Below are 26,278 nucleotides of genomic sequence, written 5' to 3' on the forward strand. Positions count from 1 at the left end.
GTGGGGGTACACTCATAGACTTTTCATCACCCCCAGCTTGGGGCCCAGATTTAGGAAGATGGAGCATTAACACCTTCCACCATGCCCACCCCATCCCTCAGTCCCCTGACCCTGGCTGCTGACTTTAGCTTAGCACAGACGGATCTGAGACCTCTCCCAGCTTAGCTCACTGCAAAGTCGGATGGAATATGCAGCCGCTGGTGAAGGTTGCCTGGGCAAGAGTGCCCGTGGGAACGGTGGGAGCAGCCTCTGTGAGCTTGGCCTCAGCTCACTTCGTTGAAATCACTTGTTGACAACCACCAAAGTGCTGACAGGGCAGGGAGAGTCAGCTGAGGACCTGTGGTTACCAAGAAACAAGCAGCTCTCTGTCCGCAGCTCTTGCTACCTCTGAGCCGGGAAACGGGCTTGCCTGCAAGCTCCAGGAAGGAACATTCCAGGCAGAAGGCACATGGGGAGGAGACCCAAACCAATTCAGACACTTGCCTCTTTCTCCCCACCACCACCCCAGACTCCAGAGCGCCGGGGCTCTCCTGGGGAGCTGACACTGGACTTGGGGGTTGCAGCTAAGACAATACTGAAAACCCAAAGACCCGAACTCAAGTTCTTGCTCTGCAGCTGTGTAACTGGGGACAGCAGCATGGCCTCTCTGGGTCTTATCTGTAAACTGGAGTTCATGATCCCTACCCTTGATTCAGAATGTCAGATTCATGGCCAGCCCTCTCTACAGAGCTCCAGCTCATGACCCATCTGTCTTCGCTCACCTCTTCGATGCCCCACCTTCAACTCTCCCTGTCCAGAGCTGGACTTATGACTGCCCTAATCTGTTTTGCCTCATGTTTCTTTTGTGTCGGGGAAGACTAGCATGCACAGTCACCCCAGACTCTTCCCTCTCTCCTTGCACCCCTCCAAAGGTTCTCCAAGATGTCTTGATTCTAATGGTCTCTGATGGTCCTTGCTTCCTTTCCTAGGCCCCTGCTGGAGTCCAGTGCAAAGCCTCCTCGCAGCTCACCTGATGGATCGCAACTATTTCTGGACTAGGGCCTCCAACCCACGCTCCAAACTGCAAGCAGGGCACATTCTTCCCCTTGCTGTTTCAAAGCCTTCTGTGTCAGCACACCAGCTTCAGGACCAAGTCCAAATGCCTCCACATGGCCCAAGGACCACTGCAGCCTGCTCCTGCCAAGCCCACGAGCCTCCTCTGGCCACTGCCTGAGAGCGCATTTGCTAGTGAAGTGGCCGTGTATGACATGCCACCTGCCTCCTCTGCTCCAAGTACACATTCTCTTCTCTGCGAAGGTAACTCCTAGCATCCCCCTGCTGTGGTTAGGTGCTCCCAAGACAGTGCTGACTCCTGGTGACCTCTGGACAACAGAACAAAATACTGCCCAGTCCTGCACCCTCGGCCCAAGTATTGTCATGTCTGAATGCCCTTCCAGCAGCTACTGTGCCCATTCATCTTCTCAAGGTTCTTTCTCTTTCTCACTGACCCTGTTTTCCCAAGCATGAGGTACTTCTGCAGGGGCTGGTCCTTCCTGATGACTGGTCCAATGCACCTGAGAGGAAGCCTCTCCATCCGGCTTCCCGGCAGCATTCTGACTGCTGCTTCTTCATAGAAGGCTTTGTCAGTTCTCCTCTGGGAGACCATGGTATATTCAATGTTGTCCACCAACACCGTAATTCAAAGGTATTGTCTTTAGTCTGCTTTATTCTTTGTCCAGCACAAGAGGCCTATTGCAAATGCCACGGCTTGGCTCATGTGTACGTTAGCCTTCAAATGACATCTTTGCTTGCCAACACTTGGAAGAGAAGTTGGGCGGCAGATCTGCCATCCTTCTAGACTCCACCACACCTCACCTGCTCCTGGAAGCCTCCTGTAGCCTCCCAGGTTACCACAGTACCTAGAGCTTCCCGCAGTAGAGAGCCAGCACAGTCTGAACTTGGACTTTGTCAATGTGCCTGGTACAGAGTAAGTGCTCAGTAAACAGAATTTTTTGCCAGGGAGGGAGTGACTGGTTCTATTGAAAAGCAGAGGCAGAACCCCTCAGTGGAAGGCAGGGACTGAGGAACAGCACCCTAACCCCAGCAGTGCCGGCTTGGCCACCAGGCTCCAGCCCCCGGACCACTGGTCCACCCAGTTCATCTCTCTCTGTGCTCCTCCCTCCTCTGACGGGCTTCAGGATGTCTACACACACACACCCCAAAATGGAGAAGTGATTGGTGGGTGCTGTGTGAGGCAGGACATAGGCGAGTGCAGTTAACAGTTGACAGAAATCCACATCCTGCCAGCTGGGGGGTTGGAGTGGGTTGGCAGTAACTGCCAGCCACCTGCGGACTTTCTTCTCATAGAACTTTTCTCAGAATAGGGCTGGGGGCAGGGTGTCCCTCATCTTACCGTACTGCCAACCCCCAGTATGCCTTCTCCCCTCCCCTGTGTGGGTTCTCAGGGGGGTGGGACCGTCTGTGAGCACAAGTCTAGTGAGGTGGGAGCCAAACGGGCTCCGGCCACCTCCCTGGAGCGTGTGTGTGTGTGTGTGTGTGTGTGTGTGTGTGTGTGTGTGTGTGTGTGTAGGGAGGTGGTGGGGGCAGCAAAGGCCACAGGAGCAAGTGAACAGCCTGTGCCTTGAAGACTGTGCCAGGGGCCTGGCTCACTTCTCCGGGAGTGACCACCAGGCCCTCCCGCATGGAGTCCTGAAGACAGGACTGGAAGGCGATTCATCAGAGGCCTCAAAACCTACCACGTCTCCTTTTGAGCTTGTTCTCAGCAGCCGCCCTGCATGCGTGTGCCCCACCCCCACTCCAGGGTGTCCGAGACGCCACTTGCCTGGAATGGTAGCCATGTGGCCGTACAAGGAAGCAGGCTTGGGACGCAGCCACAAAGGACAGGACAAGCAGTTTTATGTGTGGCAAAATACTTGTCCTGGGAGAGTACAGACAGACAGACAGACAGGAGCACAGGACACAAGACAGGGAGGGTTGGGCAGTGGTGTCTCCTAACCAGTGAGTACAAGCTGCACCCCACCACCCGGGAGGTGGACGGGACAACATTGGCACAGGAGGTGGCGAGACAGGCATGAGTGCCCATCCCTGAGGTGGGCAGCCGGACACAGCCCAGTCCTCGTTGGCACAATCGGCTCTCTCAGGCCCAGCGGGGCTGCTGGGGAGGGTCAGGGCTGCTGGGCTGTGGAGACACTGAGGCAGAGGGCGTACCTCAGGGGAGAGGGGGCGCCAAGGCCTCTCCTGGGGCAAGGGGTAGACACAGGGGAAGGATGGGGCCACAGGAGGCAAATGTAGAGTAGCAACAGCAGCAGCCAAGCCCCCCAGGGGAGAGCCGAGGTCCCGAGCCCCCACACACACACCAGCAGTCTCCTCTGGGGCCTTAGGGTGAGGGTGGAAGAAAATGTTTTTGGTTTCAAAGAGGCAGACCAGCGTGTCCCATGGGCTCCAGTCTCAGCTGGCACGGGGATGGGGGCCCAGGCAAGAGGGCTCTTGTTGGATGGCAGCAGGCAGGGGTGGCAGGCGAAGCTCATTCCTGGGGCGGGTGAAGGCAGAGGCAATGGGAGTGGTGGGGTGGGTAGCAGAGTGTCCAGTTACCCACTCCTCAGAGTTCTAGGCACTGGGCATCGCCAGGCCGGTGGGAAGGCTGGGGCACCTCGGCGGATGCCTGCCAGTGTGCAGGCAGACGCTCCCTAAGCAGGAGCACCCAAGCTGCGCCTTCCACCTACCACACCAGACAACGCTGTCAGGAAGCTGGGGAGCAGGGTGAGGGGCCCTGGGTCAGGGGTTGGCGAGAGAGGCTTCATGGGCATGGGGAGCGGTGACCTCTGACCCCAGGAAGAGAAGGAGCCATCTCATCCAGGACCCCCACTGAGAATCTGGCTGTAGAAAGTTAAAGGAAGTGCACCTTTTCTGGGGGGGTGGGAGGGGAGAGCCCCCTGAGATGGGGGAGAGAGGACACAGCAGAAAAGTGGGTATCCCTCCATTCAGCTTCAGCAGGCAGGTCTTAGGGGCCTCCCAGAAGCTGGGGCGACCACCAAAGAACTTCCCAACATTGGACCAAGGTATCTGAAAGGAGGGAGACAGCACCCCCTGGAGGCAAGCCCGAGTGCCGACGGCAACCCCGGGGGGTCAGGCCTGTGCCCTCAGCGGATGTAGACGCCGCGCCCCCAGCCCTCCAGCTCGTTCTTGTTGCGCCCCAGCACAGGACCCCCGCCCTCGGCGCAGTAGCGGGCCTTATTCCGGGCCCGGTTCCGGTTGTCGGTCAGCTCTTCCTCATAGTCTTCCTCCTCCTCCTCCCAAGAGGCCTGCCGGGCGGGCGGGGTGCTCCCCCCCACAGGGTCTCCAAGCCCGGGCCCCTCGGAGGGGTCGGTCTCCATGTCCACACACGAGTCTCCCAGCTCCGTGTAGGCAGAGTTTCGGCTGCCGGGGGTGTCAGCGTCAAAGGTGTCTTGGCGGGAGAGCGCCCGCAGGGTGCCTGCCCGGCCGGGTGGGTGGCTGCTGGAGTAAAGCCCCGGGGGCTGGCCCAGCTCCCCCGGGTACTCGTGCATGCTGACGTGCTCCCCGGCGGCCCGTTCCGGCGGCTGGTCCCCGGAAGCAAGGTAGGGTCCCTGGTTAGCGGGCGATGGCACACACCATGCAGATCAGGCCGGGCGAGAGAAACACAAAGCAAGACAGGTTAGTGAGGCGGCCAGCGGAGGGGCTGGCCTAGGGGCTGGGCGCTGGGCGAGTGGCCCTACCAGGAGGCTGGACCCTCCACAGGGCCAGGGGTGGCCAACCTTGACAAGGCAGGGGGAAGCGTGAGCTGGCACGGTCAGCACAGGGCAAAGCCTGTGAAAGTTTAGTCTGGGCCTCGGGGTGAAGCACCTTTAACAACTAGCTCGTTAGTATAGCCGCTGTTAGATGGGTTAGTCCCTGCCCAGTTTCCCAGTACATTAATGAAGGGGGGGATTTCAGTCCAAATGCACACTCCGGCCTACACCAGATTCCAGCCACGGACTTGCAGAACCACGGGCTTCTCCCTGCCTCCCCTGGTCAGGTGGCAGCCTCTGAGCACCAACCCTCCCTCACCCAAGCAGCAGCTGGTAAGGCCAGGATGACGAGTCGTCCCCCCCACGGCTGGGTGGTCCCATGTCATCACCAAAGGGCCTGCCCAGGTGAGCTAGTGATCCCTGCCACTGTGGCGCTGTGGAGGCACGGGTGGCCATTCGAGCCCTGTCTCTGTCACTTATGAGCGGTGTCACCCGGAGCAAATGACAACCCCCCACCCATCCCCCCGCCTCCATTTCTCAGTTGCGGTGTGGATGGAGGCTAGGCGAGGGCCAGTAGCTTCCAAGACATTCCCTGGAGATCTGGGACCAGGAAGTGGGGCACAAAAGTGCTTCAGTGGCACCCATGAAGGGGAGCAGAGCCCAAGGCCCAGGCCCTGGAGCAAAGCAGGGAGGCCTGATTTCCACCGTGGGCTTCCACTGAATTGCATGAACAGAAGGGGCTCTCTGGCTGGAACTAATGTAACAAGCAATGGTCCCCTGGGTGCTTCTGGCACGAAACTGGGGCCACACCTAACACTGTGGTCTCTGAGATGGGCCCAGGCGCCCATGGGAGGAGGAAGCAGGCAGGGTGGAGCACCCATAAGAAAGCTCTCCCCAGAATCTGTTTAATCGAGAGAAGGGTTGCCTCAATTTGCAGATGCTACATTTGGGGTCCCCATCTGGGTTTCAGGACTCTGGGGCTCTAACAGCCCCGGCTCTGAGGGGCTCCCTGGTTCTGAGGTCCCTGCTCTGTGGGCCCCGTTTGAATCTGAGGCCTCCGTATTGGGTTTAAAGTGGGTGTGGAGCCAGCACCTGACGAGATCAGTCTTCCTCATGGTTTCTGCCCCGGCCCTCTTCCTGAGGTCCCCCAACCAAGCTTCAGAGCCCAGGGTCCTCGGACAGCTGACGGACAGCTGATGGGCCCTACTGAGCCGGGCCCAGGGAGGCACCACCACCAGCCCCACTCCCATCAAAAACCACAGACACCAGAGGCTGCTGCTCACCACGTTTTTTTTACAAAAACACAAAAACAGAGAGTTCTTCCCTCCTTTTCCCCAGGGGCCCCGCTACATGGCGTGCTCCTGCGGCGGCGGGGGCACCACGCCGGCGCCCTGCCGCGAAGCCTCCAGCCCGCCCCAGAAGCTGAGGTTTCTCCTGAGGGAAGTGAGCACCTGTACCTGGAGGTTGGAGACGGGGGCGGGGCTGGCCGCCAGCGCGGCGGTGGCCATGGTGCGATTCAGCAGCGGATTGGGGGGCGTGCTGCTGGGAGGGTGGGTGGCCTTCCAATAGGCTTCCAAGTACTCGGCCAGGTGCTCGCAAGCGTCTTCCAATTGGTTCTCGTCCAGGATGATGTCAAACATTTCCTGTGGAGGTGGGGTTAGGGGCGGGGCTGGGATGAGCCAGGGTGTGGCCAGGGGGACGGGGAGTGGCCTGGGTGCAGTGGGTAGAGCCAAGGGGTTGAAGGACAAGGTTATAAAGAAGGTACTGGACGTGCTGGAAGGGGAAGGAGAGAGATGGCTCCCGGTTCTGCAGGAGCGCCCTCAATCCAGAAATAAGGCAGTCAAGGCTTGGAGAGGGGGGTCGACATCTCTACCGAGAGGGGCGCTCTGGGCCGTAAAGTCAGTCTCTGACGCCCTGTCCAGTCTGCACCTATGGGGCTGGCCCAGGTGCTCCCCAACACTGTCTCTCACATGCGGGTCAGAGGAAACCAGGAGAACCCAAACGTCACCTCGCCCCACCCCCACCCAGCCCCACCCCCGCCCCAGGCCCCCACCCCAGGTCTGAGAACTCACAGGGGGGCACTGGGCCAGCTTCTCCGAGGCCGCTATTTGGACATTGAGGTGTCTGGACTGAGACTTCCCTCGGGACTTGATGAGCCTCTGGAGGACCTGGTTTTGGGGGGAAGGAGAGCTAGATATGACTAGGTTGGAGTTAGGGCAGGCAGCCATCATCTGAGCCAGGTGACACTGGACTCTCAGCTGGAGCCCCCTCTGCAGCGGTGACCACAGCAGCCCCGTGTCCACCCTCCACACTGTGCACTCTGTCAGAGGTCCCACAGCAGCCTCGGGTGCCTGGGGAGTTCTCCTTTGGATCCAGCCATGTCCAGATGTAGGGCAAGGATTCTCCTTCTTGGCTTTTCCAACCTTGTTCTGTCTGTGGGTTTCCTCCGGGAGGCCACCCCCCTCCCCCGGCAGGCCGCACGGCCGACAAGAACAACAGCCATCAGAAAAATCCCGGCACTGCGCCATGAGCAAGTCATTCAAGTCTGCCGAGAGTCTATCAGGTAGGACTATTGTGATCACCCTCTGGTGACACCCACAACGACAGTGAGACGCATGACGCCACCACCTTAACCAAGTGCCGCCCGCAATGGACCTCGCGAGCCGCCGATGCCACCCAGTGAGCACACACATCGCGTCAGCGATATTCCTACCCAAAGGCAAAGCTTATGTCCAGCTACAAGTGAACACCAGACGTATCCAAACTGAAGAGCAGTCTACAAAGAACTGACCTACACCCTCCAAAAATGGAAGTGCCACGAGAACCCAAGAAACACCACAGAGGCAGGGCTGCCCCGGAATGCCCACATGAAACCCCGGGTGGAAATGCCACGAAGGACATTATGGGGACCATGGGTGAACAGATGCCATGCCCAAGGTACACGACACAGTTCTCAGCCTCCTTTCTTTAAACTGAAAATATGTTTAAATAAATGCATGTGCAATCATATGAAAAAAAAACACGCTAAAGAACTTAGAGCTAAAACCCCAAAATATCTACAACTTACTCTCAAATGGTTCAGGGGGGAAGTACACAAATGCAAAACGATAGAAAAGGTACAATAAATATTCAAGGCTACGATGAGTCAGAATTGGCTTAATGGCAGGGAGTTTGAGTGAACTGAATTGTATACCAAATTATATGATATATAAATTTTATCTTAATCAAACTAAAAAGTTAGTCATCTAATACAATTAAAAACAGAGAGGGGGGAAATAAAGAGCTGATATTGAGGGCTCAAGTAGAAAGCAAATGTTTGAGAATGATGATGGCAACAAATGTACAAATGTGCTCGACACAATGGATGGATGGATAGATTGTGATAAGATTTGTACGAGCCTCCAATAAAATGATTTTTAAAAAAGAAACCAGAAAAACAATAGAATCCATGAAAATCAGAGTCAGTTCTTCAAAAGATCAACAACATCGAAAAACCTTTAACTAGACCAGTGGTTCTCAACTTTCCTAATGTTGCGAGCCTTTAATACGGTTCCTCTAGTTGCGGTGGCCCCGCAGCCATAAAATCATTTCCGTTGCTACTTCATCACTGTCATTTGCTACTGTTTTGAATTGGGTGACCCCTGTGAAAGGGTCGTTCGACCCCCAAAGGGGTCACGACCCACAGGTTGAGAACTGCTGAACTAGACAGACAAAAAAAAGCGGGAAGATACAAATAACCAATATGAAGGAGGGGCTATTACAACCCACCCCAGAGAAATGGAGAGAACGGAGACCAGTGTGTTATTATTAACAGCTGTATGGCAACACATGAGATCAGCTGATGGTACGGCCAACTTACTCAAACTCTCTCAAGAGTAACTATCGTCTCAACAGACCCACAAGGAAGAGATCAAATCAGTGATCAAAAACCCACCAATACAATACTGCTTGGGGTGATGGAACTATGGAAAACTCTATCCGTAAGAGCCCCCAATAAAATGATTAAGAAAGAAAGAAAATGAATCAGTAGAACAAAGGACAGGACAAGACCACACGATCCTACCTACGGATGCGGAAAAACATTTGATAAAATCCAACCAACAGCATCCTGATGAAACCCTGAGGATGGGACGAGGATGTGATTCGGGCATCTGTGACAAGCCAACAGCCTACTACAGTTAACAGAGAAAGACAGCATTCCACTTACAAATGAGGATGCCACTCTCACCGCTTCTACTTAGTGCTGCATTAGGAAGTCCCAGCCCGAGCACCGAGGCAAGATAAAGAGGAAACAAGGTATTCAGATGAGAAGAGACATAAAATGCCCTCGCCTTGTGGATTAGGTGATCCTCTGAGTGAGTACCTACTCAGTGGCAGTGAGTTTATTTGGTTGTGGACATTGAGGAAAATCTCAGCATCCATAAGCAGGCTTCTGCAGCTGGTAGAGTCCTTCAGCAAAGTTGCAGGGTGCCCGATCGACCAAAGAACTCAGCTGGGTTTCTGGGAAATTAGGGAAGGAACTCCACTTAGGTCAGTGTCTAAAATAATATAAATACCTTGACAGAAACCTAGCTAGGGACATGCAAGATTTACACAATGAAAACTATAAAGCACTGCCACAAAGATTCAAGATTTAAATAAATGGGAAGTTGGTCCCTGATTCATGGAGTCGAACACTTCATATTGTTAAGACGTCAATAAGACTCAAAGCAATCTATAGAGTCAATGCAATACCAAAAAAAATTTCCACAGCCTTTACAGAAAAATCGATCCTCACCCTGATATGAAATGGCAAAAACAATGTTGAGAGAGAAAAAAACCACATGAAGAGGACTCCCAATTCCAGCTACCAAGGATCCCTGGTAGTGCAGTTGTTTAAACAATGGGCTTAAGGGTCCAGGGTTCAATCCCATCCACCCCTTGGTGGAAAATCTGCTCTTTCCTTTAGAGTCTTAGAAACTATTTTATTCTGCTCGATACAATTGCCATGAGTGGGGATCAACTCAATGGCAGTGAGTTTTGTTTGTTTTACAGCTGCAGTAAACAAAACAGCCTGGTACAGGTATAACAACAGACACATAGGGGTAGAATTGAGAGTCCAGAAATCAACTGACAGGTTTCTGGCAAACTGATTTTTTACAGGGGTGCCAAGACCATTCCATGGGAAGAGAAGAGTCTCTTCAATCACGGTGCAGTGATGATGAGAATTTCATGTGCAGAAACACGAAACAGGACCTGTGCCTCACTACATATGCCAAAATCATAATAATGGACTGAGCACCTAATTGTGCCAACTCCCGAAAAATGTATTGCCATTGAGTCGATTCCAGCTCACTAGACAGGGCAGAGGGGGACTGCCCGGTGAGGTTCCCAGAGTGGAGCTCTGCCTTATAGGAGAGGGAAGCTTCCTCTCTCCCAAGGTCAGCAGTTCAACTCCGAACCCACAAAGCAAACTGACACCCAAAGATTCGTAGAAGAGCAACGAGGGGCAACAATGCGGGAACAAGTTTCAACCAGGGGCCACCTGATACAACAACAATTCAACCAAGGGTCACCTGATACAACAACAATTCAACCAGGGGTCACCTGATACAACAACAATTCAACCAGGGGTCACCTGATACAAAAATTCAACCAGGGGTCACCTGATACAACAATTCAACCAGGGGTCACCTGATACAAAAATTCAACCAGGGGTCACCTGATACAACAATTCAACCAGGGGTCACCTGATAGAACAACAATTCAACCAGGGGTCACCTGATCGAACAACAATTCAACCAGGGGTCACCTGATCGAACAACAATTCAACCAGGGGTCACCTGATCGAACAACAATTCAACCAGGGGTCACCTGATCGAACAACAATTCAACCAGGGGTCACCTGATCGAACAACAATTCAACCAGGGGTCACCTGATAGAACAAGATCACACACAGTAAAGGACAACATAAACAAATGGGCCCTCATAAAATTTTAAACATTTTGTTCATAAAAGTCTTTTTCTCCCCCCCAAAAAAGGACAAAGTACCAACTGGGAGCCACCCTTCAAAAACCACACAGCTAGAAACAATCCAATAACCAAAACGTATCTAAAACATCAACAACTTAACAACAAATAATCCAATCATAAAATAGTCAAAGGATTTGCATAGACTTTTCACCAAAAAAGTCATTCAAATGGCCACCAGACCCATGAAGAGATGCTCAGCATCGTCAGCCATCAGAGAGCTGCAGGTAAAAACCACAAATGAGATACCATTATAGGAACACGAGGATGGCTTCCACCCCCACCCCACCCTCGACTATCATGACCCCAGTCCTGCCTTTCACCGTGGGCTAGACCGAAGCACATGCACAGGTACAGATAAGACATAAGAGCTCACAACACACAGAATCCAGGAACAGGAATGGAAGCAGCGATACCAGGAGAGCAGGGGAAAGGTGAAGAGCGGAGGGGAGGAGGGGGAACCGACACATAACCGCACTCTCCCCTCCCCCCAGGGGAACAAACAGAAACCTTGGGGGGAGACAGCAATCAGTGTAAGATATGAAAATAATAATTTTTAATTTATCAAGGAGCAAGGTATGTGGGGGGGAGAGCTGGTATCAAGGGCTCAATAGAAAATAAATGTCGGGGCAGGGAATGTATGGATGTGCTTTATACAATTGATGTATGTATATGTATGGATTGTGGTAAGAGTTGTTTGAGTCCCTAATAAAATGTAAAAGAAGTAAAGATAAAAAAATGATTAGGGCAAAGACTGTACAGATGTGCTTTACACAATTGATGTATGTATATGTATGAACTGTGAAAAGAATTGTATCAGCCCCAATAAATTGTTAAAAAAAAACAACAAAAAATAAATAAAATTAAAAAAAAGAAAATAAATGTCTAGAAAATGGGTGCATAAGCAAATGTGGCGAAGAAAGCTGATGGTGCCCGGCTATCAAAAGATATAGCATCTGGGGTCTTAAAGGCATGAAGGTAAACAAGCGGCCATCTAGCTCAGAGGCAACAAAGTTCACATGGAAGAAGCACACCAGTCTGTGTAATCAAGGGGCGGCATCAAAGTGATCAGGTATCAGGCATCATCAGAACAAAAAAATTATATCATAGTGAATGAGGTGGGGAGTGCAGAGTGGAGACCCAAAGCCCATTTGTAGGTCACTGGACATCCCCTTACAGTAGGGTCTTGGGGAGGAGATGAGCCAGTCAGGGTGCAGTGTAGCAATGATGAAACATGCAACTTTCCTCTACTTCCTAAATGCTTCTTCTTCCCCCACTATCATGATCCCAATTCTACCTTAAAAATCTGGCTAAAAAATCTGGCTAGACCAGAGGATGTACACTGGTACAGATAGGAACTGGAGACACGGGGAATCCAGGGCGGATGATCTCTTCAGGACCAGTGGGGTGAGGGGCGATACTGGGAGGGTGGAGGGAGAGTGGGTTGGAAAGGGGGAACCGATTACAAGGATCTACATGTGACCTTCTCCCTGCTGTATGGACAACAGAAAAGTTGGTGAAGGGAGACACCGGACAGGGCAAGATATGACAAAATAATACTTTATAAATTATCAAGAGTTCATGAGGGAGGGGGGAGCAGGGAGGGAGGGAAAAATGAGGACCTGATGCCAGGGGCTTAGGTGGAGAGCAAATGTTTTGAGAATGATGAGGGCAATGAGTGTACAAATGTGCTTTACACAATGGATGTATGTGTGGATTGTGATAAGAGTTGTATGAGCCCCTAATCAAACGATTAAAAAGAAAGAAAGAAAGATCCATGGGGGAAAGAAAAGAAAATAAATGTCTAGAAAAGAATGATGGCAACATATGTACAAATGTGCTCGATACAATTGATGTGTGGATTGTTACAAGAGCTGTCAGAGCCCCCAATAAAATGTTTTTGTTTTCTTAAAAACAAACAAACAAACAAACAGAAAATGACATATGTTGGCAAGGGTGGGGGGTGGGATTGCCCTCATCCACTGCTGGTGGAAATGCAAAATGGTCCAGCTGTCGTGAAAAACAGTATGGCCGTTCCTAAAACACTAAAACCAGAACCGCCACATGGCCCAGCAATTCTCCTAGGTACATAACCCAAGACCGGAGAGCAGGCGCAAAATGAGACGCACACACCAAAGTTAATCCAGCACTATTCCAAGTAGCTAAAAACTGGAAATCACCTAAATGCTCATCATCTGAGTAGATGAATGGATAAATAAAATGTGGATAACAATAGATTAAACAAACCCATATAGATACACAATGAAATTCATCCAGTAAGAAAGAAATCTATAGTGTGCTTGGAATGTCAACACACGCTGAATGAAATAAGCCATCTGAGGCACGATTGGTCTTTGTTTACCTAGAGCCACCAAGGAAGAAACAGAGCCCCGGAGAGGAGAGGACAGGGACTCCATGGCCACTTTTCTCATGAGCAACTGCCTCCCCTTTCCCCTGAGCCTGGCTGCCATTTTTGAACATTTTGATAAAAGATTCCTAGAAGAAACGGGGAGCGGACATCCGGGGCTCAAGTGGGAAGAGAATGCTTTGAAAATGATGATGGCGGCATATGTGCAAAGGTGCTTGACACATTGGAGGAATGTATGGATTCTGATAAGAGATGGAAGAGCCCCCAATAAAAGTATTTTTTTTAAAAAAGATTCCTTAGAAGAATCTTGATCATCAGGGAGAATATGCTGAACAGAATCTTAAATCCTCATAGACTCCAGACTTCTTGGAACCAGGAAGGTTGGATGAGCCACAGAAACGACAGATGACTAAAGTCATCTTTAGACCGCAAACAAAATAGATCCCCTGGGGCAGTGGTCCTCAACCTTCCTCATGCAGCCACCCTTTCAGACGGTTCCTCATGTGGTGGTGACCCCCCCAACCATAAAAGTATTTTCGTTCCTACTTCATCACTGTCATTTTGCTACCGTGATGAATCGGGTGACCGCTGTGAAAGGGTCACTTGACCCCCAACGGGGTCACGACCCACAGGTGGAGAACCACTGTCTTAGAGCAATTTAGCTTAGCTAGTCAAAAAGGGCTGCCTTGAGCATCCCGCTCTTCCCAGAACGATCTAGGAGATCAAATCAACAACAGCAACTTGAAGAGGTTAACGAGGAGCCTTTGGGGGCAGAGTTCATGCGGGGGTGGGGGGGCCACCACAGAAGAGGAGGGTCGGCAGTGCTGCGGAACTCAAAGCATGTCATCCATGACACGCGTAGAAACGGCTGCGTTGGGGTGTGTCTTGCTGTGTAGATGTATGCCCAGAAATAGGAACAAAGTTAGAAGGAAAAGAAATAGTAAAAAAAACACATTTCACGGAATCGAATTGAACAGGGATTCTCAAACTATTCTTATGCTCTCCTGGAAATTTTAAATTATTTCAAATTTTAAAACTTAACAAATAAAAAGAAGAAGAAGAAGCTTAATTGGATCCAAGAAGTTGTCACAGCTAATTCCTTTACTTAATCTTCACACCCTTCAAGACTGATTGCCCTCTTTGGCAGACTGGGACACGGAGGCAGAGAGAAGCTAGCTGCCATGACAAAGCGCTAGGGAGAGGCGGGCCTGGGTGGCTGAACCCGGGGGTCTGGCTCCAGAGTCCACCCCTGCTCCTCAGAAGTCGAAGCTTCTGTTGCTTTTTTATTCTAGTTCGCAAAGAGTTTCCAGATCCACGGTCTCATTTGGTCCTTTCACTCATCTCAGGAAGTCCTTAAATTTGATCAGCCCCTTTTATATTCATCCAAAACTTAGGAGCCGGAAAGGTTGATCAGCTGGTCCCGGGTGCTCAGCTCAAAGCAAGCAGTCAGGGGATGACGAGACTAGCACTTCTGGTTGCCATCCTGGGCCAGACCATCCGCTTACTGGACTCTCCACCAACCTCCTCCAATCCTCTCAACAATAACACAAGGGAGGGCACTGCAATCCACCCCCTTCTTTTGGTTTGTTTTCCGTGAATGACGATGTTTCATGCTTCGATGAGCATCCTGCCATAACAACATCCGGTACACGTGTACAGTTACACAGCATTATGCTGCCCTGTAACTTGCTTTATTTATCCACAGCATGCCATGGGAGGCCATTTGAGTCTTCCATTGGCTATTGACATCATCCACGAAATAAAACAGGAAATCAAATCATGTCGCTGTCACGAAAGACAATGGGTTGGCTCATGGCCACAGCGGCCGCAAAGGGGCTCAAACAATTGTGAGGCTGGCTCAGGGCTGGGCAGTGTTTCCCTCTGTGGGTCACAGGGTCCCTGTGAGTCAGCACCCACCGGGCAATGCCTAAGGACAATCATAGTTCTTTGCAGCTAAAACCCATCACCCTTCTCGAGCCCATGTAACGTGAAGCTGGAAGGAGACCTCTGGGAGCCCATTTCTCTACTATTTCATACAATCGTCACCATTTTCAAGTTGGAGAAACAAGCTCCAAGGACCCGAGGTAAGACACCCTGGGACTTGACCCCGGGCTGCCTCTGTCTCCCCCTCTACTTCTCAAATCCCCGCAAACACCGAGCCAGGAAAGTTAGCAGAACTGCAATCGGACAGAGAAGAAAATCCGCCTTCCGCCTGGCTTCTTCTCTGTCAAGGTCCACATGAGGACAACGCAGCAAAAAGAGCTGAGATCAGAACGGCTCTCAGCTGCGGAGGGGCTGGATGACGCCGGGACCCAAACCCCAGACTTCTCTCCGTTTTCTAGACAAGGACGCAGAAGTCAACAGGAATGGAGGCCGCAAACCGGCTGGCACGCTCCTAATGAGAATAACTCAAACGCAGCGGGCTTCCACTGCACCAGGCCCCTCTGCTGACCGCACTCCACTGACATTAACGTTGAGTCTTCCAGACGTCACATGACGGAGTGTTACAGAGAAGGGAACAGGGCCCAGGGAGATGAAGCCACTCAGTCAGTAAGCAGTAGAGCTGGGCTTTCACCCCTGGCAGCCCAGCTCCAGAGCAGGCCTTTACCACGCCGTCCCCTGCACGTGAGTGGACTCACCTTGGGAGAGGTGATCTTGATGTAAACAATGATGGGAGCCAGCGAGGTTTTGGAGAGCTGGGCCGGGTGGTTGATGGTGTCCGCATCCAGAGCCACTAACTGAAGGGTCCGGGCCAGCTCAAAGATCCGCTCAATCTCACTCTGCACCTCGGCTGGGGGGGAGGGGGGAGGGGAAGGTGAGACGTGGATCTTCCCCAGGGAGGCAGAGCACGTCTAGAACACCCCCACCTAGTCCAGAGGTTGGGGGGTTGAGGGCATGAGGGGTGGCCTCCTCACCCAGGCTGGAGCGCGTGTTAGAGCGCTCGATGATGATGTGTTTGCTGGGGTTGTTGAGGACTGAGCGTTTGGCCAGGGAAATGTCCGCTGTCACACGCGTGATGGAGATCCTGGGGGGGGGGGTGCAGGAGAGGGGAGCCAGGGATCAGGGTGGCTCCAGGCCTCCCTCTTATTCCTCAGCTCGAGTCCCAACGCTCCCGAACCTCATGCCCAGCAGAGCACAGGGGGGAGAAGGAAGCCAGCTCCCGAGGAGGGTCTCACCTGCCATCAAACCGGTGCTTCAGAAAGTCAAATAAAGCCTTTTGCATCATGTCTGTAACCTGGGGGAGGGGGACAACGTGGGGAGAAGTCAGGCACTTACAGCCACTCAGCTAGGGCAAGGGTGGGCGCTGGTCTCTGTTCCCCCACGTTTCACTTTCTTTCTGAATTCCTGGGCTGGATGGGCCTGGAGAGGCAGTGGGGTGCCCTATGGGTCCAAGGAGCCTCCAAGCAGTTCTCAGATTCCCAAGGTCCATCTGGGTGCTATCTGTGGGAGTCTGGAAGTTCCTTCAGGGGGAACTGGGCCTCTCTGGGTGGGTTTCCTAGTAGGTTTGGGCCCCTCTTAGTGGGTTTAGCGGTTTCTCGGAAGATCTGTAGCTTTCTGGGGAGGATTCCTTGGCAGCCTTTCTGGGGCTCTCTCTGGGGTCTGCAGACCTTTCAGTGGAGGTTTTCTGGGGTCTGGCCCCTCTGGGACCACTCCCCTCCAAGGGCTCCTACCTCATAGCCCTTGAGCGATGGTCCCACCAGGATGATGGGCCTCATGGAAGGCACCACGTCATAGGGGGGCACGTGCTCTGTCTGGGGGGGAAGCAGGAAGGGGAAACCCCACAGTGGAGGTGCCATTCGCCCTTCTCTCCCAGCCTCCAGGCTGCCTCATGCATCCTTTCCCACCCTGGTCCCAGAACCCAGATGTGAGGGTTGGGGTGGGGAGGGATGGCCACGGAGAACCAGGAAAGTTGGGGTGGGGTGGGGTGGGAGGCAGGGGGGGATGGAAGGCAGATACAGGAATGGGTGTTAGAAGCCCACCCCATCCCCAGCTCATTCCCAGGGGACCAGGAGGGGGACACAGAAAGCTGTAATACTCACCGACTTCTGCTTCTGTTTGGCTGGGTCCAGAGATTGCCCAGAGGGAAAGGGGGGCAGGGCAAGGGGGGCACCCAGGCGGGGACAGAGGGCAAGGCAAGGAGCCACGGAAAGAGGGAAGAGTGGGCAGGCGAGGAGAGATAACAGAGCATGCGTGTTAGTGACAGACAGCGCCAGGAGGAGACGGGACCCCATGCTAAGGGGAGCCAGAGGTGGCCCCCCGCCCCCGACCAGGGCTGGGAGCAGGACTGACTCTCAGTCCAGGGGACACAGGAAAATTTGGAATGCACCCTACCCAGCTTCTGGGTCTTAGAAAAGAGCTGAGAGGGTGATGACCTCTAATTTGGAGCCCACCTCCTGCTCCCAGGGCATGAAAGCCTGCCCCCTTTATGGACACCAGCAATTGTCTTTCTCTGCAGCCAGGAGACCCCCCTCCATGTTCCCACCCAGGCCCACTGGACTCCAAAGAGGGCAAGGAAGGAGCACCCTTTCCATGGCTGGGGATGAGGGACAAACAGTGGGACAGCTGACTGGTAGGGAGGATGCAAAGTACGTTCCATTATCACCAGGCCCTGCTTCCTCGGGGTGGGGCAGCCCCCCAAGAGAGAGGAGACTGTGATGGATGGCCAGAGCCATCCTTCCCTAGGGAGTGAGCCCGGGAGGGGCTGGGTATGGAAAGGGCATGCCCATTCTCTTTGGCATTCTCCCCTTCCCCCCAGCCTTCAGCAGGAAGCCCTCATCCCCACCGAATCAGGGGAATGAGCGCCGGGTCCCAGCCCTCCCTCCACCAAAGACTTGGGCCCTGCCTCCCTCCCTCTCTCCAGAGCCCAGTGGAATTACCTTCTTAAAGAAGGCGATGCGCTTGCCATGGGGCGGCGGGGTGGTGACACTGCTAACACTAGTCTGGGCGGAGCCACTCTGCTCACCAAGCTCCTCCTCCTCTAACTCTAGGGGGTCTAGTTCAAATGCTAAGTTAGTCATTTCATTACCTGCACCGCCGCGGACAGATCAGGAAGGAGGGGAGGAGGCAAGGTGGGGAGAAGGAGTGAGATGGACGTGGAGACACAAGGACAGAACGCAGGAAGGGGGGTGGGGAGAAAAGAGAGAAGAAGAGGTGAATGGAACGGGGCTGGGGAAATGAATGGGGGTGGGGAGTCAGGCAGAGAGATGGAGCTACCAAAGAAAGGGAGAGGAGAGACATGAGGGGGCTTCCTGGCTTTCGTGGGGGGTGGGGGGTGTACCACTGGACGTGTTTGGGGACTAAGGATGGGGGGAAGGGGGAAGCCTCTACTGCAGGGAAAGGAAGGGGCTCCTAATGGGGGGGCCATCCACCCAGGAGCTCCCCCTAGTCCCCTGGGGATGCAGCAGCTCTTACCACTGGCAGGGGGCGTGGGGCGGCGGGTGCCAGTCACCACATCTCCCAGACTGGAGCTAGAGTTGTCGCCTGATTTGCTGTGTGGGCAGAGAGACAGAGAGCTGTGAGCAGTGGGGTGGGGGGTGGAGGTGGGCACGTGGTTCTCTCCCGTGGCACCCTCTGTGCCGGTGCCTGCCCTGAGGGAGTGGTGGGTCAGCCTGGGCCCGCCCTGCCCCCAGCCAGACACCTGGAGCTGAGGCGGTTCTGCCGCAGCTTCTGCTCCTGCAGCAGGCGCAGGCTGTCCAGCTTGACGGGGCTGGGGATGAAGCCGATCTCACAACCCTCCTTCACCAGCCGCCCGATCCACCAGTCGTTGTTGTATTTCTGCAACCCACGGGGGCAGGCGGGAGGGTGAGGAAGAGCAGGGGGAGCCGCTGCCCATGTGCTTGTCCACCCTGCTTCAGGGGGTGACACCATTAACACATCCTCCCACGACACCGGGGTGTGTGTGGGGGGCGACAGCGCAATTCTCGGAACCAGTATCCTCTGGGTTGTGGCGCCACTATGCCCAGCACAGCCCTGTTCCCAGAGCCTTTCCTCCCAAGCCTCACCCCAGGGTGCTCGCCCTGTCACTCCCAGGACAGGGCTCAGGATAAGTCTTCCCAATGACCTTGTGACAGGGCCCACCCACTGCCATCAGGTCCACTGAGGCAGAGTCCCCTGGGGGACCGGGTGGAACCGTCCCTGTGGGTTTCTAGGGCTGTCATCTTGACACAGGGAGTGTACCGCATCTTTCTCCCCAGGAACGGCTGGTGGGTTCAAACCACCAACCTGTGGGTTGGCAGCTGAGCGCTTAAATCCCGGTGCCACCAGGGCTCGCTCCTCTGTGAGCAGCGGGGTATTCCCACTGATTTGACGGATGAGAAGGTGAGAGGCTCAGAGAGGTGGAGAGATTTGTCCAAGCTCACACAGCAGACTCAGCCCAGCCTCAGCTCAGGACCCTTTCTACCTCACCCCACCCCCCTGCTCACTGGCTGCCCCTCTCCTCCTCCCGGTGCCCATCCCCCTGCCTTCCCTCGGGCTGCCAAGGGCTCTGCCAACCTCCTTGATGTGCAAGAAGTCCTTGGGCTCGAAGGTGATGGCCATTCCGTGCACAGGCACTTCATCGCCTGGAGATGGGTTGTAGCCGACATTGGTGCGGACAGCAAAGGCCACTGGCTTGGTCTGGAGGAGGGCATGGGGAGGGTAAGCCAGAGGGTCCCCCTTCTGGCCTGGGCTGTGAGGAGGCCGGCCAAGGTTGGCTTTGGAAAAGATTCTTTACAGTGTACCCTTGAGTGGCTTGTGCAGGTTCCCACATGGATGGGTTAAAATCGCACAGTTCACATGGGGAGTCAAGAATGGAATCCTCTGGGGGTGGGGGGGTGGCTGGAGTAGTGGGAATACTGATGTGGGAGGAGCCCATGGACAGCAGGGAGAGGTGGTCATAGAAGCAGGTGTCAGGCCTTGTTCCAGCTCCTGCGTGCATGCTCCTACAGAAGCCTCCTTCTTGCTGTGCTGACGAAGGGGACGGAAGCCCAGAAAGGTCAAGGGACTTGGCTGAGCTAGCACAACCAAGAGGCAGGGGCTGGGATTCCAGGCCAGGAAGTCCCACTCCGGGAAGAAGTGCCTACTTTATGCTGAAAGTCGCCTTAGACATGGAGCAGGCGGCATAAGGGGGCAGGTTCAGAAGGAATGGAGTCTGAGAACAGCGGTGACCGTTGGCACAGCCGCCACCCTACCCACCTCACCCCCCGGCTAGTCCTTCCCCACCTTGGCTTTCTCGAGCTGGGCTAACGCCTGGCGCTCGGCTTCCTTCCTTAAGGCTTCTCTGTCCTCCTCCAGAGACACATCAGAGTCTGAGGGCCGGCTGGTGTAGGACTCCGCGGAGCCCTGAAGGCAGAGAGGGACAGGAAGGGACACCGCTGTATCTCCAAAGGTCGGAGAACATGGGATTAGATGGAAAGGGAGCAGGAGCCGAGGTTTGTAGGCCCCTGGGAGCAGGGTGGCCCTGGGAAGGGTGACAGCAGCAAGCAGGGGGTTAAGGCAGGTCCAAGGACAGCTGTCTGGGGCCTAGGGAGGGGTGGGAACTTGATAGGGGCACCCAGCAGGGAGGAGTGCCAGGGGACGAGTCTGCATTCCCTGCCCCTCCTCGCCTCCCCTAACCCCGGCACTGGCTAAATAGCCTTAGCAGAGGCCCAGGGACTGTAGCCACCGGCTTAGCCTGAGCTCTCTGCACCGCTGGGCACAGAATCCTACCTCCCCTGGGCAGGCCACCCCAGTCAGAAGTCCAACCCTCAGAGCCTCATAAAGCAACGAGTATGGAGGAAGATCCCCCAGGTGGTGCAGGGACAAGAGACAGGGTAGGAGCAGACAGGGCAGGCCTCTCTCCGAGACAGGGGTGCTGGGTACCAGGCGGCTGGTTCTGGTAACACTGACCGACCTAGAACCCAGGGAACTGCCTCCAGGATGCACACATACATGTACGTGTAAGACACAGGTAGCCCATACGGACCTCTGGTGCACATCAACATGCTGAGTCACGTGTACCTGAGTGTGTTTAGGAGGGTGTGTTCTACAGAACAGGCAGCGCGTGTGGAGGTACGCACAAGAGGGGCGCGCTCGGTGGCCGTGTCCCTGTGGATGTGGGGCATGTGAGGGCATGAGCCCAGCGAGCGGGCGGGGGATTGGGGTGCGTCGGGGTGGGTGGAGGTTGGGGGGATGCACAAGGCAGGAGGAAGTGAAGAAAGAGCCGGACAATAAAGAGAGCGGCGTGGGCTTGACACTGCGGGCACAAAGGACTCGCTTGGCCAGGAAGGTTCATTAGCAGAGGGTAGCGGGGATCTAGGCAAGAGGGCATAGTCTCTCCTTCCCTCAGAGGCCTCTGGCCATTAGCTAGAGCAGCTGGCCCTCCCCTGCTCAGTCCAGCCCGAGGTGGGCGAGTGCTGGCGAGGAAGGTTCTCAGGCAGGAAGGGTGAGCTAAGAGAAGCTGGAACAAAAGACAAGGATCCAAGGATGGCATCTACCACTTCCCACCTCCTGACCGGAGCTGGCAGAGCCAGGGTGAGGGAGTAGCAGAGGCTGAGAGAGACTGACCCCAAACACACACACACACACACACACACACACACACACACAGAGAGAGAGAGAGAGAGAGAGAGAGAGAGAGAGAGAGAGAGAGAGAGAGACTGGATAGGGAAAGGGTTAGAAAGCAAAGAGACAGGCTGGGCTAAAGGCCCCCTGACTTTTTCTGAGAGGCTACTCCCCCCTCCCTATGCCCCCCTTCCAGCTCACCACCACCAGGGTCCGGCTGGGCGCCTCCATCCCAGCGCCCGCAGTGCCTGGTCCTGCTGGTATAGGGGGTGGCCCAAAGTGCCCGTCCCCCCAGGGGGCTCAGATTACAAGCAGAGTTGCTACATGTGCAAACTGCTAGGATATATTTAGCTCTGAGATGTGGCAAGGACTGTCTCCCCCCCAATACACACACACACACACACACGTGCCTGCTGCCATCTCCCGGGGTTAGCCCTGGAGAGCCGAGGAAAGGGTTGGAGACTGGGGTAGGGCAACACAGCAGACTCCCGGGACTGAGGGACCCTGAAGGAACCAACGTCCTCTTCTCCTAAGAGCAGCGACCTGAAGCACAGCCTTGCTGCGGAGCCCTGGCCCTGCCCTGCAACAGGAGGGCAGAGGGAGCGACTGAAGAGAGGACTTCCGGTTTGTTCCCATACTTGGAACTGCTGGGAGGAAGCTCCTTCCTGACCCTCAGAGGAGCGGGAGGGGGCCACCAAGGGACCCCTCCTGTCCCCTGCCTGCATTTGCCCTGCCCAGCAGCTCCTCTGCAACTCAGTCCTTCTTGGCTGATCCCAAGCCCTTCTCTCCTTTTTTAGGTACCAGGTTTCCTGGAGATGTTCGGTAGTCATAGCAACCACATGTCTCTTTCCCTCCCTCCCTCTCTCTCTCTCTCTCTCTCTCTCTCTCTCTCTCTCTCTCTCTCTCTCTCTCTCTCTCTCTCTCTCTCACACACACACACACACACACACACTGCCTCTCCCCAAACCTAAGGTGGCCGGGCTTGAGAGGGTAGAGGCGAGGGCAACGGCTCCCTGGCTGCAAAGAGAGGACCCTAGGTTGCTGGTCTCAGCCAGCCCCCTCGACAGGGCCTCTGAACACAAGTCTGCAGCCCCTGTGCCCTGCAAACAACTTAAGACCAGCTGTCTCTGGGGGTAAGGAGCGCGATTCCCCGACCCACACCTAACCAGGGCTTCAGGGACCCAAATGTCCTAGGACCTGCCTCTGCCCCACCCTGTCACAGATTCTGGGGGAGGACGTGGAAGCAGACAGCCGGCAGGGAGAGTGGGTGACAGCCCGAAGCAGGCTAGAAGGAGGCAAGCCAGGCTGTCCCTGAATGAGATGACGCAGGCAGGCAGGCAGGCAGGGGCTGGCGCCGGGTGCTGGGGGAAGGGCAGGGCGGAGGTGGGGACTGAAGGAGTGGGTGCAGCTGACAGCACGTAGAGGAGAGGTCATGGGTTGCCGGGTGGTGGGATGGCTCAGGGCAGGTAGTACCTGACCTGAGGGACCTAGGAGAGGTTTGCTGGAGGAAGCTGCAGCCCCGGCTCCCGCTGCTAAGGCCTCCCCCAGCCCGGCTCCCCCTTACCTGGCGAACAAAGCTGTTGGATGTTGTGTCTGAGGAGGTGCTCCCATCAGACCTTTTGAAGCGTCCTTTCCTCTTGCTGTATTTCCCCTAGAGCAGCCAGGAAGGGACAAGAGTGGAATCAGGAGGAACCTGCCCCAACCTTTTTGTGCACTGAGCCCCTGGTCTGAACAGCGCCCAGCACCCCCATCTTCTTCCTGCAGTGGTATAGTCCAAAAGGAAAGAGGGTCTCCCATTTCCCCCTAGAGAACCCAGACCCTAGCCATGGGGTGGGAGACAGGGCAAGAGAGGCTTAGGGAGCCACACACAGGAACCCCCCAAACAAGTCAGGAGGAGAGGTAAGGAGAGGCACTGAGATGCTGGCGGCTCATTAGGCAGCAAAGCTAATTAAGATGCAGGGCCCGGCTGCAGAGGCCTGGGGGAAGGGAAAGACTGCCCGCAGTGCTAGTGGAGTGAGGGGGTGGAGAAAGCTAGGGAAAGCCCCCATGGTCACAGCTGGAGTAGGAGCCCGGCAGTAGGTGCCACGGGCACAGCGGGAGACAGAGCCAACCCTGGGCCCCTGCTTGGCTAGTCCCTGGGCCCGACTCTTTCCTTCATTTTTCTGCAGAGTGAGGAAGGGAGTGACAGCTGTCAGCCCTTGAGACCCAGAGTCAGGTTTCAGAGCTGGATGAGGGAAGAAAAATCAACATCCAGGCCCAACTCCTCAGGCATAGATGGATTCCCGTTGGGGGGGGGGGGGGAAGACGCTCTGCAGGACTTCTTTCCACCCATCTCACAATCACATCAACACACCTCTCCCCAACAGGGGAGGAGTGAGTGACCAAACTCCATCCCAGCTGCCACTGCCCACATCCTGTCCCCATAGTACCCACCCCACTACGTCAGTCTGAGTGCCTCCCAGCCCCATCTGAAGCAGAGTCTCCAGCACACTGGCCAGGGCTCCTGGCTCAAGTGCAGTGGACACCATGCTGAACACCCCTCAGGCCGCGACTAATGGAAGTTTAAGGCTTCTTCAGGTATTTCTGAGTAACCTGGAAAGGGGCTTCTTCTTTGCCCTCCCCAAGTCACATTTACACATTGGACCCCCTTGGTCAGTCTGGAAGGCCTAGGGGCTGTGGTTCAGAGCCTCCTGGTCCCTTTCCATATGAACCAGGATCAGACTGGGGCTTCTGGACAGGAGAGGGCACCTGGAGACTCTGCAAGAGTCCTTGTCTCTACTCGTCTTTCAAACCAGATGAACACCTGAGGTTTAGGTTTGAAGAGCCCTGCGTGGAGGCTGATTCTCATTCACAACACCACAATCCCTCTCCCGCAGGGGACAAGGGAGTGGCACTGGAGGGGCAGAGGACAGCTGAAGGGAAGGCCCCTGTCAGCTGCTTCCCAGGCTCCATGGGCCTGGGGGGGAAGAGGGTGGTATTTTTAGGTCTGACGCGACCCCTCCCTACATACCCATCAACCACATTTCAGTATCATGAGGCTGACAGTTGTTCCAGGCTGGCCACAGCTAGAGAAGGGTTAACTCTACCTTAGTCTTGGGGTCTTGCTGGATTGGAGATGAATAAGCCTCAGAGACATCTCCTGGCAGGACCACCCAGGCCTTTGTGGCCACCCTTCAGGCCCCTACCACACCAGGAATGTCCTACCCTGGGAGTTACCCAGAATTGGGGGAAAATTCATGAGTGGGTTAGGATGACCGAGACTGACCCCCAGCCCCTCAGGTAACACAGCTTCTTCCGCTCCAGGATAGTGAGTTGGCACGCTTCCAACTTTCCAAACTTTGGGAGGCCAACGTGGGCGTGGGGGGCGGGGAGCTGGTGAGAACTACTAAGGGGGGGCCCAGAGGAGTTCCTGTGGGGTCTGTCGGGCCTGGCCCCTTCCTCCACCCTAGAGGGCTAGTGTCCATGGCACCGCCCTAAGACCAACGTCTCGGCCATCGCCATCGCCCAGTTCCACCCCCGCCCCACCCACCCCCGCCCAAAGGCACCCCCACCCCCGCCCGCGTGCTCTGCGTCGCCCCCCTTTTGCCTAAGCTCGCTCTCCAGCCTCCCTCAACCTCCCCTTCCCCTGGCCCGGATCCCCCGTCGCCCCTCCCCGTCCACTGCCCCTCTTAGCTCACTGGAACCGGTCCCCGAGCAGCAGGGACCCTGAGCGGCGGGGGAGGGGGGGAGGGGGGCCGAGGGTGACAGGCGGCCGACCGCCCCCTCTCCGCTCCGCAGCACCGCAGCCCAACTCCGGGCCAACTGCCCATCAATCATTAACCCGCAGGCGTGGGGGGCGCGCAGGTGCCCCTCTCTTCTCCTGTCCAGCGCCCCTGGAGCTGACCACGTCAAGGTCCGTCCACGGGGACGGCCTCCCGGCCCCGGGCGGGGCCCCCGCGCCTCACCTGTGGACTGGGGTCGAAGACTTCCATGGGGATCTCCTGGGAGGGTGGGTAAGGGCTCCGGGACATGCTGGCCTTCTGGACCATGGAGAGGAGCCTCCCCTCCGGCCGCCGGCCCGGCCCAGCCGGGCGCCTTCAGCGCATGGAGAGGCCGTGGGAGCCCAGGCAGCGCCGCGCAGCCAGCACCGGCTCCAGCCACCCAGCCGGGCCTTCGCCAGCCCCCTTCCTGCCGGCGCTCCCTCCTCCCTCGCCCTGCTCAGCCGCCTCCGCCCCTGAAGGCTCAGCATCTCCCCCCGCCCCCTCGGCCCCCGCCGCCCCTCCCTCGCTCGCTCGCTCCCTCCCTCCCTCCGCGCGCCCGGCCCCGCCCCTCGCAGCCCCTCCGCCAGCCGGGCACAGACAATAGGAGGGCGGCGGGGGGCGGGCGCGGGCCGGGCGCTGGCCTCCAGCTGGCCGGGGTGGAAGGCTGCCCGCTCTGGAGGGTGGGGAGGAAGGCGCTTGGGGGCTCGATGTTACCAGGGGATGCCACGCGCTGATGGGGAGAATGCGCGGATTGGCATTGCTGGCACCGTCGTCCCAGCCCCCGGGTTCCAGCCTCTCTTCCGCTGGGTCTCCCCACCCTAGTCCTGCCTGGGCCACCGGAACTTCCAAGTCCCTGTCATCCTGGGACCTACCTTTAACTCCTTTCTCCCCAGTG

The 26,278-nt window shown here is 55.7% G+C and overlaps 1 protein-coding gene across 3 annotated transcripts; it reads right to left on the minus strand.

The window, feature by feature from the left end:
• Nucleotides 1-1,687: 1,687 nt before the first annotated feature.
• CACNB1 (calcium voltage-gated channel auxiliary subunit beta 1) lies at nucleotides 1,688-25,843 on the minus strand. Of its 3 annotated transcripts, none has more exons than XM_075561751.1 (14): nucleotides 25,588-25,843; nucleotides 23,208-23,294; nucleotides 20,324-20,443; nucleotides 19,616-19,738; nucleotides 18,762-18,898; nucleotides 18,536-18,612; nucleotides 17,164-17,183; nucleotides 16,795-16,875; nucleotides 16,300-16,358; nucleotides 16,039-16,148; nucleotides 15,763-15,914; nucleotides 6,818-6,913; nucleotides 6,203-6,388; nucleotides 1,688-4,604 (listed from the first exon to the last, which is right to left on the minus strand). In XM_075561751.1, exons 1-14 carry the CDS (start codon nucleotides 25,669-25,671, stop codon nucleotides 4,140-4,142), a joined length of 1,797 nt encoding a protein of 598 aa, XP_075417866.1. In that variant the 5' UTR covers nucleotides 25,672-25,843; the 3' UTR covers nucleotides 1,688-4,139. The 3 variants fall into 3 exon arrangements, with proteins under 3 accessions (XP_075417866.1, XP_075417865.1, XP_075417867.1); XM_075561750.1 differs by lacking the exon at nucleotides 17,164-17,183 and adding an exon at nucleotides 18,001-18,149; XM_075561752.1 differs by lacking the exons at nucleotides 1,688-4,604; nucleotides 17,164-17,183 and adding an exon at nucleotides 18,001-18,149 and having other exon boundaries at nucleotides 4,651-6,388.
• Between the last annotated feature and the right edge of the window lie 435 nt (nucleotides 25,844-26,278).

The sequence above is a fragment of the Tenrec ecaudatus genome, chromosome 10 (assembly GCF_050624435.1).
Source record: "Tenrec ecaudatus isolate mTenEca1 chromosome 10, mTenEca1.hap1, whole genome shotgun sequence".
NCBI classification, from domain to species: Eukaryota; Metazoa; Chordata; class Mammalia; order Afrosoricida; family Tenrecidae; genus Tenrec; species Tenrec ecaudatus.

Coding starts and splice junctions, on each gene's coding strand:
- CACNB1 (XM_075561750.1), bottom strand. CDS start 25,671: ATGGTCCAGAAGGCCAGCATGTCCCGGAGCCCTTACCCACCCTCCCAG. Junction 16,876..18,000: donor GCATCGCCTTCTTTAAGAAG/GTAATTCCACTG, acceptor CTTCCCCCCCAG/ACAGAGCACGTGCCCCCCTA. Junction 16,149..16,299: donor AAGCACCGGTTTGATGGCAG/GTGAGACCCTCC, acceptor CCCCCCCCCCAG/GATCTCCATCACGCGTGTGA.